The sequence below is a fragment of the Dioscorea cayenensis genome, chromosome 10 (assembly GCF_009730915.1).
Source record: "Dioscorea cayenensis subsp. rotundata cultivar TDr96_F1 chromosome 10, TDr96_F1_v2_PseudoChromosome.rev07_lg8_w22 25.fasta, whole genome shotgun sequence".
Taxonomy (NCBI): Eukaryota; Viridiplantae; Streptophyta; class Magnoliopsida; order Dioscoreales; family Dioscoreaceae; genus Dioscorea; species Dioscorea cayenensis.
In genome coordinates, this window is record NC_052480.1 from 62,327 (window position 1) to 79,109 (window position 16,783).

The window sequence follows — 16,783 nt, forward strand, 5'->3', positions numbered from 1 at the left end:
GCTTAAAACAGAGGAACACCCTAAATGAAATCAGACATACTAAAAAGACACCCTTTTCTTTTTATGTGCCATCTAATTATAACCAGACCTGGAATCTAGATTCAGATCCTTACCAACCGGATTCTTTAATGCTCGTATTTGCAACAATAAAAAAGAAAAACCTGCTCCATAACCCCCATATTAGCTGACTGTTCTTCCTGCAAGGCTGTGGGATTTTGAATGATAGGCACAAGCCTTTGACTGGCACCGTTGATCCTCACCAACCGTTCCAAATTTGTTTTTGATTTGATCATGTGTATAATGAGTGAAATACTTTTGTGACATGCTTGACAACTAAATGATAAAATTAAGATAAAAGTTATATCATGCAGGCAAACAAAAGGCTACGACAAACAAATTTTTAAAAATTGAACTTCCTTATCACACTGCTATAAATAATTATTCATTATTATAATTTTTTACATGAATATTTGAAGACTCAGATATATAGCTATAAAACAATATATAAATTTTCTGAAGTTTTTTTCTATTATATCTAATTTCATTTAAAATTTATCACTTATTATTTTAGCTAGTAACATCAGGAACAAAATGATACGCAATTTCTTTTAATTCGGCCTTCAAATCACATGGTTCAAAAACAATATGCTTGATTATACGTTTATGCTCATGGCTCTCATCCCTGCATAATTGCATATTTGTCACATGCATGTGTGTGGCCCTTGGTATGTTATGTATAACAATGAAAATAAAATTTTCAAATCATATGATATGATCATAGTAAAAACATTATTTTACATGCTAATGTGTAAATTAGGCCTTGGTATTCTGGCATTTATTCATACTTAATTACAAATCTCAAAAATAAAAAACAAACAAACAAAGGATGGGTTTGGGCGATGCGCTTTTATTAGTCTGATCTAATGAAGTCAAAGGAGGAGGGATCACGGTAGCCATACGAGACTCATCTTGTTTATTGACAACGGGAAGCTAAGCAGGCGCAGCACAAGTTGAAGTGGTGGATGCAAATATGCTATATTTACTTGTGGCTGGTTTACGAAGCACAGAATATTCGCGTCATGTCGTGTAAGTTGTAACTCAACTTCCAGGCTCCAGGGGTAAGGGGGGATGGCTCAGTCACATTGATTGACGACTAGAATCAGAAATCGAAAACATCACCAAAAGAAAAAAAAGAAATACAAGAATAAATAAATAAATAAATAAAATAGAGCGAGAAGAAGAAGTTGATGCTGTGCAATGCACTGCGGTAGGTGAGAGATTGACCCAACCAAACACCTCCTCCTCCTCCTCTAATTGGGTCCCATTCCTCCACCAATCTGGTTTCATTTTTCAATCAGACAAACTTTCTCTACCTCTCGTATAAAATCCCCACCTTCTTACCCGCTGTCTCTCCTCAGCTTCATCCAAGCTCTGGGTGAAGAAGAAGAAGAAGAAGAAGAAGAAGAAGAAAGAGGGAGACATTACCAATACCAGAGAGAGAGAGAGAGCTAGTCTCAAATTTGTCCTTTTATAGGAAACAGAAAATAATACATATAGACAAACAGAGAGACACAGAGAGGTATATAGAGTAAATTAAGATGGCGGTGTTCCAATCCCTTATTGTCCCGAATCAAACTTTCATTCACCCCAAACCCAAAGTCAGACCCAGCACTAGTAGCATCCTCGTCCGACGATCCACCGCCATAAGTTCCATCTACCGCCCGGACTTGGGCGGTTCCGTTTTTCCCGGCGCCATTGGTGGCAACCGAGCTGACTGGCTCAGCTCCTGCGCAATCCTCTCTAGCAAGATCTTGGCCTCCAATCAAAATGATCATGCTGATAACCCTCCCTCTGGTGGTGCCGACGATGCTTCCCACCATCTCACCACCGTCAACGGCCACAACTCCTCCACCGCCTCTGCCTCGCTGGATCTGGTCCCAATCGCCAATCTCCCGAAGCCGCTCACCATCGCCGATCTCTCCCCTGCTCCAATGCATGGTAACCAGCTACGCGTGGCCTACCAGGGAGTCCCCGGCGCGTATAGCGAAGCGGCCGCTGGAAAGGCCTACCCCTAGCTGCGAGGCCATCCCCTGCGATCAATCTCGAAGTCGCTTTCCAGGCCGTCGAGCTCTGGATCGCGGATCGGGCTGTGCTTCCCGTGGAGAACTCGCTTGGTGGAAGCATCCACCGGAACTATGACCTCCTCCTGCGCCACCGCCTTCATATCGTCGGTGAAGTCCAGCTCCCCCGTCCACCACTGCCTCCTGGCCCTCCCCGGCGTCCGAAAGGAGTACCTGACCCGCGTGATGAGCCACCCCCAGGCCTTGGCCCAGTGCGAGCATACCCTCACCAGCCTCGGCCTCAACGTGGCCCGCGAGGCCTTCGACGACACTGCCGGAGCCGCTGAGTACGTGGCCACGAACGCGCTACGGGACACGGCGGCGATCGCATCGGCTCGTGCTGCGGAGCTTTACGGTTTGCAGGTCCTGGCGGATGGGATTCAGGATGACTCCGGGAACGTGACACGATTCGTGATGCTGGCCCGGGAGCCCATCATCCCACGCACTGACCGGCCCTTCAAGACGAGTATTGTGTTTGCTCACGACCGCGAGGGCACCTCCGTCCTCTTCAAGGTCCTCTCTGCCTTCGCCTTCAGGAACATAAGCCTGACCAAGATCGAGAGCAGGCCTCATCGGCTCCGTCCCATCCGGCTCATCGATGATGCCAATGTGGGCACCGCCAAACACTTTGAGTACATGTTCTATGTGGACTTCGAGGCGTCCATGGCGGAGGTGCGTGCACAGAACGCTCTCGCAGAAATCCAGGAGTTCACTTCATTTCTCCGGGTTTTGGGCAGCTATCCAATGGATATGACCCCTTGGATGTCATCATCTTCCTCTTCCTCTTCCTCTTCCACCTCACCTCCATCCTCACCGGCCCTCATAGTCCTATATCTTCCATACCACGCCTACCAAAGTACCAACCTCCTCCATACCATATCCATGTTGATGTAACTAGTGTGTGCGCAGCGTGTGAGTGTTTCCGAATTCCGACTCGATGGCAAAAAGGAGGTGTTTGAACTTTGAACACCGCATGGCAACAACGAAAATGGGTGCCTGTTATTGTTAAGCCCTTTTATTATCATTATTATTATTATTATTATTATTACTTCTGTTCTGTACTGTACTGTACTACTCCACGTGTTTTGTTGATTTTACCATTTCCTGGGTTTCCAATCCATTTACTACTCACCAACCAACGCCCAAGGGGCACTTGTTGTGTTTGGTGGGCAGCGGCTGGTCGTCGACTCTCCCTCTGTTTGATGGGTCAAATCGAAACCTTTTTTACTTTGAAGCTATGATGTCATGTCATCATATTATATTCGGACGCGAATCATTTAATTGATTGATTGACTCTCACTCCAGGGCTTTCCCATTCACATTCACCGAAATATTAGCGGACAAGTTAATCAACATCCTGAGTAAACGTTTATGTGGAGTATTAGATTAGTATTATGGAAGATGTTCGTCAAACGTGCATAGTTAGTTATTCAGCCTCGACAAGTGCAAAATCCAAAACATTTGTTACATTGTGGATTAGGACTGTGTCCGTCCGTTCTAATATGTAGTATTTGTTAAGGCCTTGCTGCTAGCTGGAGTTTCATATGTATTGGTTTACTAGCTCTATGTGGCATTGACTGATTAATGAACTTGTTAGTATGTGATTATGTTTTTATGGTAAATTGGTAACAGACTAACAGTAGAAGACAAATCACCCAGATCAATGATCAAACAGGTTTCCAACTGTGGTAGGTAGATGAGATCATAAAGAATAATAAATATTCGACTCTTCAAGGAGTAATATTCTCTTTGTGATTATTGATCCTTGGGATTATATTTAGATTTAGATTACTTAAAAGCGAGTTCAAAGTCAGCAACTAGAGATTCGAGACCCAAAGGCAGCCACGCGTGCGAAACTGCAGAGACTCCACCTAACTCATTGGAAATGACCAAACCAAATGAGACGTTTCTTCTTTCGAGTCCATTCCCCTTTGTACGTGTGGGCCTAAATTTTCAGGCAAGTCCTAAAGCGGTGGTAGTTGGTACTTGTTTTGTGTGTTCAGAGTCTGTAGAGAGTTTTTAAAAGTGTGAGAGAATTTGAGATGCTACGGTTGCTGCAATCTTTTGCAACTGAGTGAGTTTTTGATGATCACATCGTCATCGACATTGTTGACGTGGCCAACAACCTTAACGGGCTTTATCTGTAGAGAGTAGTAGACATCTCCTGGTGTGTCGAGATCAGCCCAGTTATGCTTTCATATGGCATGGGCTGTGCTGAAAGTAAAGCTTCAGACTTTGGGGCTCTTAATTTGTTAGTGGGCCTAGAGGAATAGAAATCCCTTGGAGTAGCAAATAGAAATTAATTTTCTTCGTATCTCTTTCTATGATTATTTATAATTTACCTATTTGAATGATTTACTCCATGGCCTAGAGGAATAGAAATCCCATGGAGTAGCAAATAGAAATTAATTTTCTTCGTATCTCTTTCTATGATTGTTTATAATTTATTTTTATTTTATTTTTTTTTTGAATAATAGACGACAAACGCCTTTTTTTATGAATATAAATAGTAGCAAACAGCACTGGAACCCGGATGTACAATATGAGAATAGTATAGAAATCCCGGGTGAACAGTGTATGAACAGTATGTGAAACAGTACTGTTGGGGGGAGAGATTTGAACCCATGACCTCCCCTTACACTTTGGTGTCATACCATTGGGCTATCCAATGGTTGAAATAATTTACCTATTTGAGTGATTTACTCCATGTTAAATAAATACGCTATCAACTTGCAATTTTTTTCTTTTTGGAGAAAAAAAATCATCAACCCAGTTTATACATTATAATAAAATATAAAAAAAAAATGTTGTCAGGCCGATGCCTTTTCTCATTTCATAATCCGATGCTTTTTTCTCATCTCATAATAACTTAGAAGAGTCTTTTGGGTGATATCAAATCAAATCAGGGTGTCCACTATGGCTATGGAGACCTGCCATATCTGCTCCTCTTGTTGCATAAAATATCCTTCTCGCCGTATAAATGCATATCTCCCCCACAACTATGATTATCTCAGTACACGTGGGATGCACAAACAATTTATTAAAAAAAAACCAATGCCATTCTTTCATGCGCATGCTGCAAATTCCAAGGCTAATTTGGTGACTACTTATTGTTTCTGTAGTCAGTTAGTCGTGAAACGGAATGGAAGCTTTTTCTTTTTTTCATCTTGTGATAGAATGAAAATCCATTTCAAGTTGTTTGAGAACCATTGAATTAGTTAGGGTAATCAATTAATATGGCATGGGAGTCTAAAAGCAAGGTGTGGTGGTGTCACGTCCTTAGCAACTAGTGAATAATCTTTGGCTGGATGCTACCATACATCATATGGTGTGCAGATGGATTTTTGTATTAATGATTTGGTCAGCCCCTTTATCCCACCATCTTTTTTCTTTTTCTTTGTTTGGTTGCCACAACTATTGTCTGTATTTGAGATATCTACCATATATATCTATATATATAAATTTCAAAAATTAAATGTGTATGTATGCATGCATCCCGTGGGCGTGCGGAAGGACAGTTGTCAATGCAGTAATCTGACGCCACAGAACAAACGTTGACTCAGGGTGGCATTTATGTATAGTATGTCCAAGTCCAGAACAGGAATACGACGAAACAATGCGTGTACTGTGTAACTGCTCACCTTATTCGCACCACCGCCTCACGAGCTCTTCATGGAATTGACCCAACACAACCCAACCCAACCCACCATGCCCAGTGGATTCCACTTCCCCAATCCATAAGACTAGTCCTCATAATCAATAGGCTAAAGAGAAGGTTAGTGATGAGAAAGAGAATAGAGGTCAATAACTGTGAGTGAATATTACTTCTCACTGTGAAACTGAAGAAAGAAAGGTTAAGGAAGCCCTTGAAGAGTGCTGTTGTTATAGACATCGAAGAACAGGAACAGAACAGTGAGTCATAGCTACTCCAGATGCTACCCGAGTTGAGTGGAGAGTGGGGCCCGAAGTTCCTGGCAACCGTTTTGTTTTGGGCTTCTGGGTTCATCTCTGTCACGTGTGACCACATCAAGTGCGCATATATGCATTTATATCCCCCTCCAGTCCTCCACCACCATTCCCCCAGCCATCCTACTAATAATAACATACCATCCATCTCTCTGCTTCATTCCTAAATTAACTCTCTTCATCTCTCTGTTTCTTCATCACTAGTCTCATCTTATTCCAGCATTTAGATCTTCCACCATGAAGATGAAGCAGCTGCAGGATAGATTTTACTGCCCCATTCTCTTCCTCATAGTTGCCATCCTCCTGGCCATCCACACAGTGAAGGCCTCTCATGCACCAATGGAAGGTACTTGAAAGGCAAACAAGCACTCATTTTCATGCACACACTTGACTTTTGGCTGATGATATTGATGCTTTGCTTGCAGGAAGCAGAGATGGGGAACTGAAGATGACGGAAGAGTTTCCTTTGTCAAACGCGAGTGATGGATATCTCTTCTTTATAAGACACACCATCTTCATCTTCCTCCTTTGTTAATCATTTATGTCAAATAATTAATTCTCTTGTTTTTGTTTTACAATACCATGCTGCAGCTGATGGAATTGGAGAACTGTGAGACCACCGGAGATGATGAATGCATGAAGAGGAGGATGATGGACGAGGCCCATCTGGATTACATCTACACACAGCACCACAAGCCATAGAAGAATGGATGATCAGCCAACTACCCTATTTCATTATAAAAAGTATGCACCAGTGTTTGGATCGGAGATTCCGAGATGCTTCCCAACAAATCTTATCATAGTAATCACCTTATAAACTACATATATATATATATATATATCAATATACATATAGATTTATGTAAGGATGTTCTGGCTAGCTGTCACTGGAGCTGGTTTAATTAATTTAAGGTGGTGTGTCTTGTCTTTTTAATTTTTATGAGGTAGCTTCTTGATCTATACGCTCTTGTAACAATGAAAATGTCAGCGCGCGCGTGCTTGACAGAACACCCCCGTTAACAATGAAAGCCATTGTTCTCGGTTTTCTCCGTCCATTCAGTATTAATTTATTTTTTAATAATATTCTCGACTTGATGTGTGACTTCATATCTTTCCTCTGCACAGCAAGCAGAGAGAAGACGCCATATGAAGGTCTAGGTGATCAGAATAACTCACCTTCTGATCACATCATCTTCTTTGAGAAAGCCTCTTCCTAATTTATCTTCTTATTCATTTAAATGGAAATAATAACAATAATAATAATAATATAATTAGAAAGTCACAAGTAGGGAATTATGCTGCAAACTACCTATAAGAAAGAAGAGCAGACATAAAGGAAGTAGTTCAAATGATAGTTTAGTTACTTTTGATGGGAATCTAGCATCTGCCTGTGTCTGTGCTCACCCCCACTACAGTAAATGATCAATCATCAATAAATTAAAGCATACTTTTCCTTTTTTCATCCTGTCTTCAATTTGTCCAAAGGGCTAAAGTGTCCTAGACAGAAGCTACACTGTTTGGTGTTTCTAATACTGATAACATAATAAATGAATAGCAACAGTACTCTCTCTCTCTCTCTCTCTCTCTCTCTCCTCCCCCCATTGTACGCAGTTGACCTGCATCCAAACTGGTAGGACTGACCTTTCAGAGTTCAGACCTTAACACCAGACAACGCCTACAAGTCATGACAGAATGCAGCAAGTTTTGCATGTTAATGTGTTACTTCTTTGTATGCCAATCTTTCTACAAGAGATTTATATGGGCAAATATATATGTACACACATGACACCTGCATGCAAGAGCAGGATGGCATTGATGAACAATGTGGCCCACTTCTTTTTCTATATTCTCTACCTTTTTATTTATTTGTTTATTCATTGACAAAAAGTTTGCCTGCTTTTTTCACAATATGCAAAACCATTTGGATCACGAGAACTATTGGGTCTCACATGTATCCCAATCAAGTAACCATCGTAGGAAATTTCAAGCAAGAACATAATTCCAGAAATGAGTGATTGTGAAAGAAAACCAACAAGCTGAACTTCATAAGACATCAAATAAGGAAGCCTGATCACTAAGACAAATCAAGGGACCAAACGCTTATCTTTTCATAAATAAGAGTACTATTTGTTAGCATCCAAAGAAACGACTCACATTCTTTCATGGATCCTTAAGGCATTAACTGATAGCTTTAGCATGAATGTGTATTTATCTTTTTTTATTTACCGATTTTTCAATGTTTATTATGTTATGGTTCTGCACTACAAAGAATTGCTTAATTTTTGCATGGAGAAAAAAAGTCAGATGAACTCAAATCTTCATACAAAAGCGCTAATATATTCATGGTCACCAGCCTGCTTTCAAGAATTTAATTATGAGGAGCAACACACATGATATTCTACTTAACAATACTGAAGATATGAGACATAAATAGGCATAGAATTGACCAAACATGAAATGTGTACAAATAAATACCTGATCGAAGCCAAGAGAGAAAGAAAGAGTGCTGGAAGCACCAAGGACCAGATTCTTGCATAAGCCGTGCAAAGTTGAAAGCGACCCTGCAAATTCCACAACAACAATTTCTCAGTTAAATGTTTGCAAGTAGACAAAATTTGCTGATCAAGCTGCACTCCAGAAATAATGTAAGTCATCCAAGATTTTGTTCATTTTCAGTAAAAAACTTATTAACATAAACCGTTGTCATATGAATGATATCGCCAATTAAAAATGAATATGTTATAAGAATAATAATAACTGTTCCAGTGATGGCACAAACGCAACCCAAGAGGATGCTAACTATCATCCTAAACACTAGAAGACTTATGGTTTATCAATTTTATCTGAATCTTCATCTGGCAGATCAATTTGGCTTTCACACTGATAGGAATAGGAATCTGCACTCAGAAACTCATCAATATGCAATCCTTCATCCAATGTCTGCAAGACGGGATCCCATAACTCAGAATATCCAGCAGCACCTTCCAGTTCAGGAACATTCTGATCAAGGTCCGCCCACAAATCCAGGCCAGAACTGAATGAGCTCCCTCCAATCTCGAGGCCCGTGCTCCAGGCTTCCATATCTCCCATAGTAATATCTGTAGCAGAGGTAGCTGCATCAGGTAAGACTTTCTCTTGAGCAATAAATTCCGGAAATGGCATCGTAGTATCTTCACCTGGAGGAAATATGGTTTCTGAAAGGGTTTTTCTCCGGACTGATATCCTCAGGAAACGATACATAGTATTCAGTGACAGCAAAGCTATCATCTGTTTGTAAGCTTACTTCTTGTGTGCAAGCATCAGAGGCTGGAGGCAATGGAGCCATTTCTAATCCGTCATGCTCTGAAGCTGCAAGAAGTACTTCTTTTTGTGCTTGGATCAAGACCAAGCTTCTCCACCATGTCTTCCAGAAAATTATCTTCAAGTGGTTTATGCACACCAGCTTGAATGCCCAGCTGCGAAGAAGATCCACCAACATCAACTGAACATTGTCCATAATCCACAATTTTCTGTTCAAGGGATTTAACTGGCTCACTGCTGCAAGAGTGCTGCTTAAGGAATTTTCTTTTTGGCCCTGGCAGGTACAATCTCTCTTTGTGCTTTTTTTGCTTCCTAATTTGGGCCAAGAATTCAGGATTCTGAAAAAACCCTCGCCAAAAAAATGTTACCATCTGCTTCTGCCTCCTTTCTGCTGATTGCATGCGCTGATTTAGGGAATCCACCTGTCGGATTGTTGCAAGGTGCTCCTGCTGCAACTGAAAAACCTCCTGCATCAATGATTTCTTTTCCCCTCTCAGCTTCTTAAGCTCAATTTCCAATCCAGATTGCTTCACTTCGGGTTTCACTTCATTAACTAAAGAATTAATAGGATTAACCATTTCCTGTCCCTGTGATGATCGGCGCCTGCGAATGTTCTTCAATAAAGGCCTGTTCCCTTGCAAGAAATCTTCATTAGCAAACTCCCATCGATCAGTATCAATCTTGCGAAAACCCTGATGAGAATAAATAAATAAATAAATAAATAAATAAAATGCAGCTAGATAATACCATAGAGGATTAGTAGCATGCTCCATTGAGTCAAAATATAGACCATAAAAAAATTGAAGGTCAGAGATATCAAAAGCATATCCAATAAATACAAAGCAAATGAATAAGGAGAAAGAAGTCACTGCACACCAAAAGCCAACACTAGTACACTTGAATTTTTCTCATGATCCTTGTGAGAATATTTAGTATCAATTTGTTACTTTATTTTACATAATTGTCTAAAAATGTTCTGCAAATTCTCAATAAGCAAAAGCTCCTATGCCTAGATAACATGCCTTTACATGCGTAAGGGCATTAACAGCAATAATAAGCACAGTTCCAACTGAAAAATAGATAGTGACTTCATCATACTCGCTAAATAAAAGGTTTACTGAATGTGGAGATACTTGCCTCATCTATGCATTCATGTACCACGAGTGTTACAATAGAGGTAGGCCAAAGACTAATGTAAAACAACTTATAACAGAGGTAGGGAGCCAATATATCACAAAATTCTGCACTACGATCTAAATCATTGAAGGTGGGAAAATATCACCACACTACATACCTTACCACAAGATACAAGTTCTTGGAAGCACGAATGCATCATGAGGAATTTTTGAAGAAGAAATAGAATTACAAAGTGATATGCATGGTGTCTGGTGTTCAGTCATTGGTCAAAGAGGAAATCTAATGTCCCGCCTATAATATGAAGTTTCATAAAGAGTTTATCTCACACTGAAAGACCCACATTTTTAGGCCAGTCACTGATGAAGTAGAAGATGCGAAAGAAATGCATGAAGAGGATAAGAGTAGAAGCAGGTTATTGCAATGAAGGACGTCTGGGGGTGAAAAAAGAGGAGTGAATCCAAGAAACAAATCTCAAGAAGGAAAAGAAACATAAAGAAGAACGATCTTGGAATTCGATGGAAGATTTTACAATCTGCTTGAAATACGTACTATATCTATGAATAAACATTTCACTGAGATATAACTCGAGATGCTTACCAGTAAACTGCCACTTTTACTCCAATAAATCATCTCCACTGCAACATGTTGTTACAATCAACATTTTATAACTTGCCATGTACTAAATGATGGAGCTAGATTTCAGCAACTGCTCATGCTTTGAGTCCATGTACTTTATAATTATGTAAGGAATTATAATAACCATTAATTGTTATATATATATATATATATATAGAGATATATAATTTTCAGAACAATTTCAGAGTACAAGAGAAACATCAAATAAACTCATACAAATCATGGTTGAGTGACAACAGAGAATTCACAATTTTATAACAATCGCATCATATTAAAGTGATGACGACAGAAATAATAACTACAGAATTGTATAAAGGATACACAGCGGTTCTACAGAATCCTCCTCGGAAGCAATCTACAGAACAAAGATTGATCATTTGAATCAAATAGGCATAATCAGAAATAAAAAAATTATAGAGAAAAACAAAAAGGGGGGAAAAAAAAGAGTAAAATACACCGCATATAAATAAGAAACATTGATCAAAGGTTGAAATACGCACATAAGTATTGAGCTGCCGGATGAAACTGGAGAAATTGTTGTGCTTGAAATGCCGGGGCAGGATAGACATGGAGAACTCTGCAGGGTCCCACACGATGAAGCTCAAACCATTCGGACCCCACGAGATCAGCCGATCAAGGACGGGATCATCAACCAGGTCATAGGTCTTGGACAGGAACGGCGGGATGGGAGAACTTTGAAGAGCCTCAAGAGGCCGAGGGAGTTCCGGAACTTCTCCGCTGGCCTCACTGGGAAGAGTCGAACACGAAGATGAAGGGCCCGAAGACAAAAGCGGGATCTTCTCCGCCAAGGCATGAGCTTTTTGGGGAAAATCTAAATTTCCACCCGTAATTTCAATCTTAAGCTCCCTTGATAAAGGAGACGATGGGATTTCCATCAATGGAGTAGAGGAGGAGAAGGCAAAGCTCGATCTAGTACCCTGACATTAGATGGTTTTTTTCCTCTCAATCAAGGATGACGACGACGACGACGAAGAAGAAGAAGAAGAAGAAGAAGGAAGGGGAGGGGGTTCATTTGAAGGACGAGGAGGGTTGTCTCTGGACACCATTGGCAACGAATATGGTCGCAAGCTCGAGAAGAAGAGAAAAAAAGGGGGAGCTTTTTGAAAAAAATCTGAGATGACAGAGATGAAGAACCACGAGGCGAGGCGAGCGAGATATTTATACCGGTGGTGCTCCAACCGACTTACTAGTGGTTGGACAACGATGGTTCATTGAGAAACCAGATCCCGAGGCGTAAAAATGGTGGATTAAACATCTACGTGGTGGTCGGCTGCATCAGGTACAATGATATGAACGCAGAACACGAAAATGAGCCAATCAGTTGGGCCTGAATAGTATAAAGCTGTTGGGTCCCTCATTACGAATACGCGGGAACGTGACGAGAGCTAACAGCTAAGGCGTTGATGGATGGAGTAACCATTAACCAATGAGAAGCAGATATTTCGTGAACTTTTATATTTATTGCGTCGATAATCCCAAGAATCTCTTGGCAGCGAAGGAAGCTCCTCCGGCACAAGTGGACCTCCGCGGACGAAGGGTGTCGGATACTTGTGCTCGTGCGCCTCTAAATTTATCTGCATTTTTCATAAAATTAAGTTTTGTTATATAATACAATTCTTTTTTTTTTTTTTTTTAAGTTGAGCAAACTATTCATTTTATGCCTCCGGAAGGCGTGGGACAGCCTGGGATTTTTTGATACTACTACATTCAATATGTTTTAAATCTTAGAACAATTAAAATTTTCATATAATACATATAATTTTTATATATAGTGAGATCAATATTATTACACTAAAGATTTTATAATAAATCCACTCATATTTTATTTGATGTTATTTAACTTTATATTTCTCAATATATATCATAAAATGGGCAGTAGATGAATGACAAAGGGACATATGGTTGGTATGAATAATTTATTACAAGTACAAATATTAATTATACCAAAAGTGCTGCGATCCAAACATTGTGGCAGCATTCTCATTCAAATCAAAACCTCAGGAACTTTAAATGATAATTGTATAAACTCGAACACCAAAAAAAGAAATGTTGGAACGGATGATCCATCACATTCATGCGGAACATTAATGGTACATGGTCAGTCATGCCGGTCTGACATAGTGCTATATGCTGCATCTACAGGGGGCCTCTGTTTGTGTCAAATCAATTAAGGAGATGAGCCAAAGCTTAATAAGCTATTATTGTCTCAGAAACACTGCAGTAAATTTTTTTAGTAGTCATTAAACTTTTGGTTTATTTTTCACTTTGATCGAATTTCGATTTATGATCACTGGTCACTTAACTTTAATTTAATTTCAACCGACAATAATTCGAGAAATTTCAACCCCCTAATCGATTCATACTATTGTCTCAAAAATCTAAATCGATTGCTCCTCACGACATTATTAAGTCTATTGTAGACGTCCACGTCATCGAAAAACAACTACATCATTCATTTGTAGGTCGAAAATCGACGATTTCTAAACCCTAATAAAATTAAATTAAAATTGAGTGATCAAATTGATACAAATTGAAGTTCAGTGATCAAAGTGAAAATGAACCAAAGTTTAGTGACATACTCAAAAATTTATCCAAGACAGTTGCTTGCTTTAACTTTCATTGTGGCCAAGCTGCTTTTAGTTTGGATAATAAATTTATGTCCAAAAAAAGAAAAATAAATGTTTGGATGGATTATGACATTTTTTTTATTATTATTTTTCCTGTTCCATACTTTGTTCCTCTCATTAAATATATCTCATGCGTTGGTTTGTTTACTTTTATTTAAAAAAAATATATATTTTTTTATAAGTGCCTTATGAGTTATGACAATGAATGGATGGGTCTGGCATGAGAATGAGATCTACCATCAAGCAATTGAGACGAATTTCTCCAGTGGTCGCGATGGATCAAACTAATTTCAACCGTCTTTTCCTACAGGGTTCGGGTTAGCCGAAACCAGAACACGTGTTCGACGTTTCTCAGGCGCATCCTTTTTGTCGAATCAAAACTCACCACGTTTCCGAAATCACGCATAAGCATGAAACTAACGAAAGTTACGCAAAGGGCAAGGAAAGCCAAAAGAGAGAGAGGAAAAAGGCTCTTTTTATTAAATTTTTTTATTTTTTTAACAAAAAAAAGAAAAAAAGAGAGAAAAGTTCGAGTAAACTAAGAAACAAAACCAGGTGTGTGTCCTTTGCGTTCATCCCCTTCTCTTCCTCTTTGTTTCGTTTCTCTTCTTCAGCGTATCTCCTCCACCCTACAATACCACTCGGGGGGTTTTTATTATTATTATTATTATTATTATTATTATTATTATTATTATTCTTTTTCACATTTTAGCCTGCAAATTTTCAATATTTGAAACTAGCCCCCACCCCACCGCCCGGTTGAAACCAAAAGGGGGAAATCAGTGGCAGTTTGGATGGCGGGTGGCTGAGGCAAACCGAGCTCGCGTTAGCTACAAAGGCTCTTGCTCTCTCTCTCTCCCTGGCTCGCTAATGGCGTCCAAAGCCCAAGCCGCTTTGGCCAAGATCATCGCCATCATATCCACCGTCGTCACTCCTTCTCAACTAGACTCTGGCGCGGATCCCGATGCCCCACTTCCCAGCCGCAACCGAGGACTGGGTTTTGATCTTAACCTCAGGCTCCGCTCATGCCCCGAAGACGATGACGACGACGACGACGACGACTTTCCGATCCGCCAAAGATGGCGGTGGTTATGGTGTTACGTGCGACGACTCAGCGCCGGCGGAGTCTGCTGTCGTTTCGAGCTCTGAGAAGAAGGGTTCGATCTCACTCAACGAGTCCGAAGCTGGAGATGCTTTGACGGTGGAGAAGAGCTCGCAGGGCGAATGCGACCCCGATGAGGCGGAGGGTGAGACTCGTAAAGCAATGGAGGGAAGAGCCAAGGAATATTCCGAGATTACGAATATTTCCTGCGGAGCCGGAGGAGCAACCGTACCGAAGGGAGGAAGGCTATCTCGACCTGCTTCTGGAGGCTGTTCGACATGTCTCGGCCGGGGTTCATACTGATGAGCCGGATGAGAAGGAGACCGAAACCAGCAAGAGCTCAAAGCGTAGAGGGCCGTGCTGCACGGCGCTGGAGCTTTACGAGGATTGCGGCCCCGTTGTGCGATCGAAGCGGGGGAGGAATCAAGTACTGCCGTCGAGGTATCGAGACTCGATCCTGGAGCCATGGCGGAAGATGCCCACCATCACTCGGTGTGGCAGGGCGGCCAAACCATGAACCGGTGAACCTCTGCGGTAAGGTTACCTTTCCTTCTAGGTTGCCTTTAAACGCTTGGCCAACAATTTGGTTCTTTCTAATTCTGTGTAGCGCGCATAAATTATTAAAAATAATAATAATTTACCGTTTGCTTAGTTTGTCCGTCCTTTTTCTTTGCACTATATATATATATATATATATAATATTTAGAAATATATTAGATAGGAATAGGATGGAAGAAATTAAGATCAGCGTGCAGGAGAGAATAGACGGCTTGGCTTGGCTTGGCTTGGCTTGGCTTCTTAAATGTTTTGAGGGGAATTGGTTTGCTACTCATCGTCATAATTAACCTCATGTAATTGATGTGTTCTGACCAGATTGAGAAATTAGTTTTTATGTAGCAATTAGTTTGGATATTTGATGATTAATTGTTCATTTGTTCTTAGCTTTTCATATTTGAACTTCACTGTTAGTTAGCTTAATACTTGAATGTTTTTTATTATTATTATTATGTGTATGGATGGATTCCTTTACGAGTGGAGTTGGGGGCAGCTGGCCTCTAATTTATAATTGAGCAGATAATGAACTCAGATTTTGAGTTTGGCCAGCCTGATGTACTGTTGAGTTTGACTGCTGTCTAACTTTGAGTTGCTAGCAATCAGTTCTTATTACATGCCTCCTGCTATTATATATATATATATATATATATATTAATATATATAAGAGATGTTTATTAATTTCACTCTAGTTAGGTACTTAGATTAGGTGGGATAAGCGAGAAATTCTCCAGCTGCAGCGTCACTTGCTTTTTGTTGCAGTTGTCGTACCTGGTCATCCTTAATGATAATCTACTGTATTATGTGAGTCCTCGGGGGAATACAAATTTGGAGACCAGCTTAACCTGAAGAGCAACTGAATCATATATGGAACATCAAATCCAAATGCAATGGTTGGGCCAAGTAGTCAGCTCCTTGAATTTGGGTTTGCAAAGCTTTTTGCTGCTCAAGTTACTCATTATATGTTTGCTTTTGGATGCACATGACATGCATCTAGCAGCCATGATCTGGTGCGGTAGTACATGCTTGGTCGTGTAAGTAAAGTTTTTCTTTGACTCAGACTAGTATCGGATAATTTGGATGCTTCTTTGGAATGTAGACCAGACCACCATGCATATATATACCCGTGAATAATACCAACTTATCATAATAATAGTCAATCGGCGTGCTTCTAATTTGGAACTTCATTCTTGTGTTGTTATTCACAGAAATATTGGTTGCGGTCAATTCGTCCCTGAATTTAAAAAATAAAAAAAATAAAAAATTATGCATATTGAGAGAGAAGGTCCAAGACATCAAAGTGTTATTTATAATGAGAAGAT

General features: G+C 40.2%; 2 protein-coding genes and 1 pseudogene across 2 annotated transcripts; 2 read left to right on the forward strand and 1 right to left on the reverse strand.

The window, feature by feature from the left end:
• The first annotated feature begins 1,322 nt into the window (after nt 1-1,322).
• LOC120270937 lies at nt 1,323-3,259 on the forward strand (annotated as a pseudogene).
• A 2,916-nt stretch (nt 3,260-6,175) lies between these two features.
• LOC120270112 (putative phytosulfokines 6) lies at nt 6,176-7,139 on the forward strand. Its single transcript, XM_039277132.1, has 3 exons — nt 6,176-6,432; nt 6,512-6,561; nt 6,678-7,139. Exons 1-3 carry the CDS (start codon nt 6,324-6,326, stop codon nt 6,786-6,788), a joined length of 270 nt encoding a protein of 89 aa, XP_039133066.1. The 5' UTR covers nt 6,176-6,323; the 3' UTR covers nt 6,789-7,139.
• Nucleotides 7,140-9,421: 2,282 nt separating this feature from the next.
• On the reverse strand, nt 9,422-12,091 carry LOC120270704 (heat stress transcription factor A-3-like). Its single transcript, XM_039277778.1, has 4 exons — nt 11,660-12,091; nt 11,481-11,514; nt 11,121-11,158; nt 9,422-10,078 (listed from the first exon to the last, which is right to left on the reverse strand). The coding sequence occupies exons 1-4, from the start codon at nt 12,053-12,055 to the stop codon at nt 9,422-9,424; spliced, it is 1,125 nt and encodes a 374-aa protein (XP_039133712.1). The 5' UTR covers nt 12,056-12,091.
• Between the last annotated feature and the right edge of the window lie 4,692 nt (nt 12,092-16,783).

Excerpts from the sequence above, each read along its gene's own strand:
- LOC120270112 (XM_039277132.1), top strand. The coding sequence starts at position 6,324 with ATGAAGATGAAGCAGCTGCAGGATAGATTTTACTGCCCCATTCTCTTC. Across the intron at positions 6,433-6,511 it reads CTCTCATGCACCAATGGAAG|GAAGCAGAGATGGGGAACTG; the intron begins GTACTTGAAAGG and ends CTTTGCTTGCAG. Across the intron at positions 6,562-6,677 it reads AAGAGTTTCCTTTGTCAAAC|CTGATGGAATTGGAGAACTG; the intron begins GCGAGTGATGGA and ends ACCATGCTGCAG.
- LOC120270704 (XM_039277778.1), bottom strand. The coding sequence starts at position 12,055 with ATGGAAATCCCATCGTCTCCTTTATCAAGGGAGCTTAAGATTGAAATT. Across the intron at positions 11,515-11,659 it reads TCCGGCAGCTCAATACTTAT|ATTGCTTCCGAGGAGGATTC; the intron begins GTGCGTATTTCA and ends TTTGTTCTGTAG. Across the intron at positions 11,159-11,480 it reads GGATTCTGTAGAACCGCTGT|TGGAGATGATTTATTGGAGT; the intron begins GTATCCTTTATA and ends AACATGTTGCAG.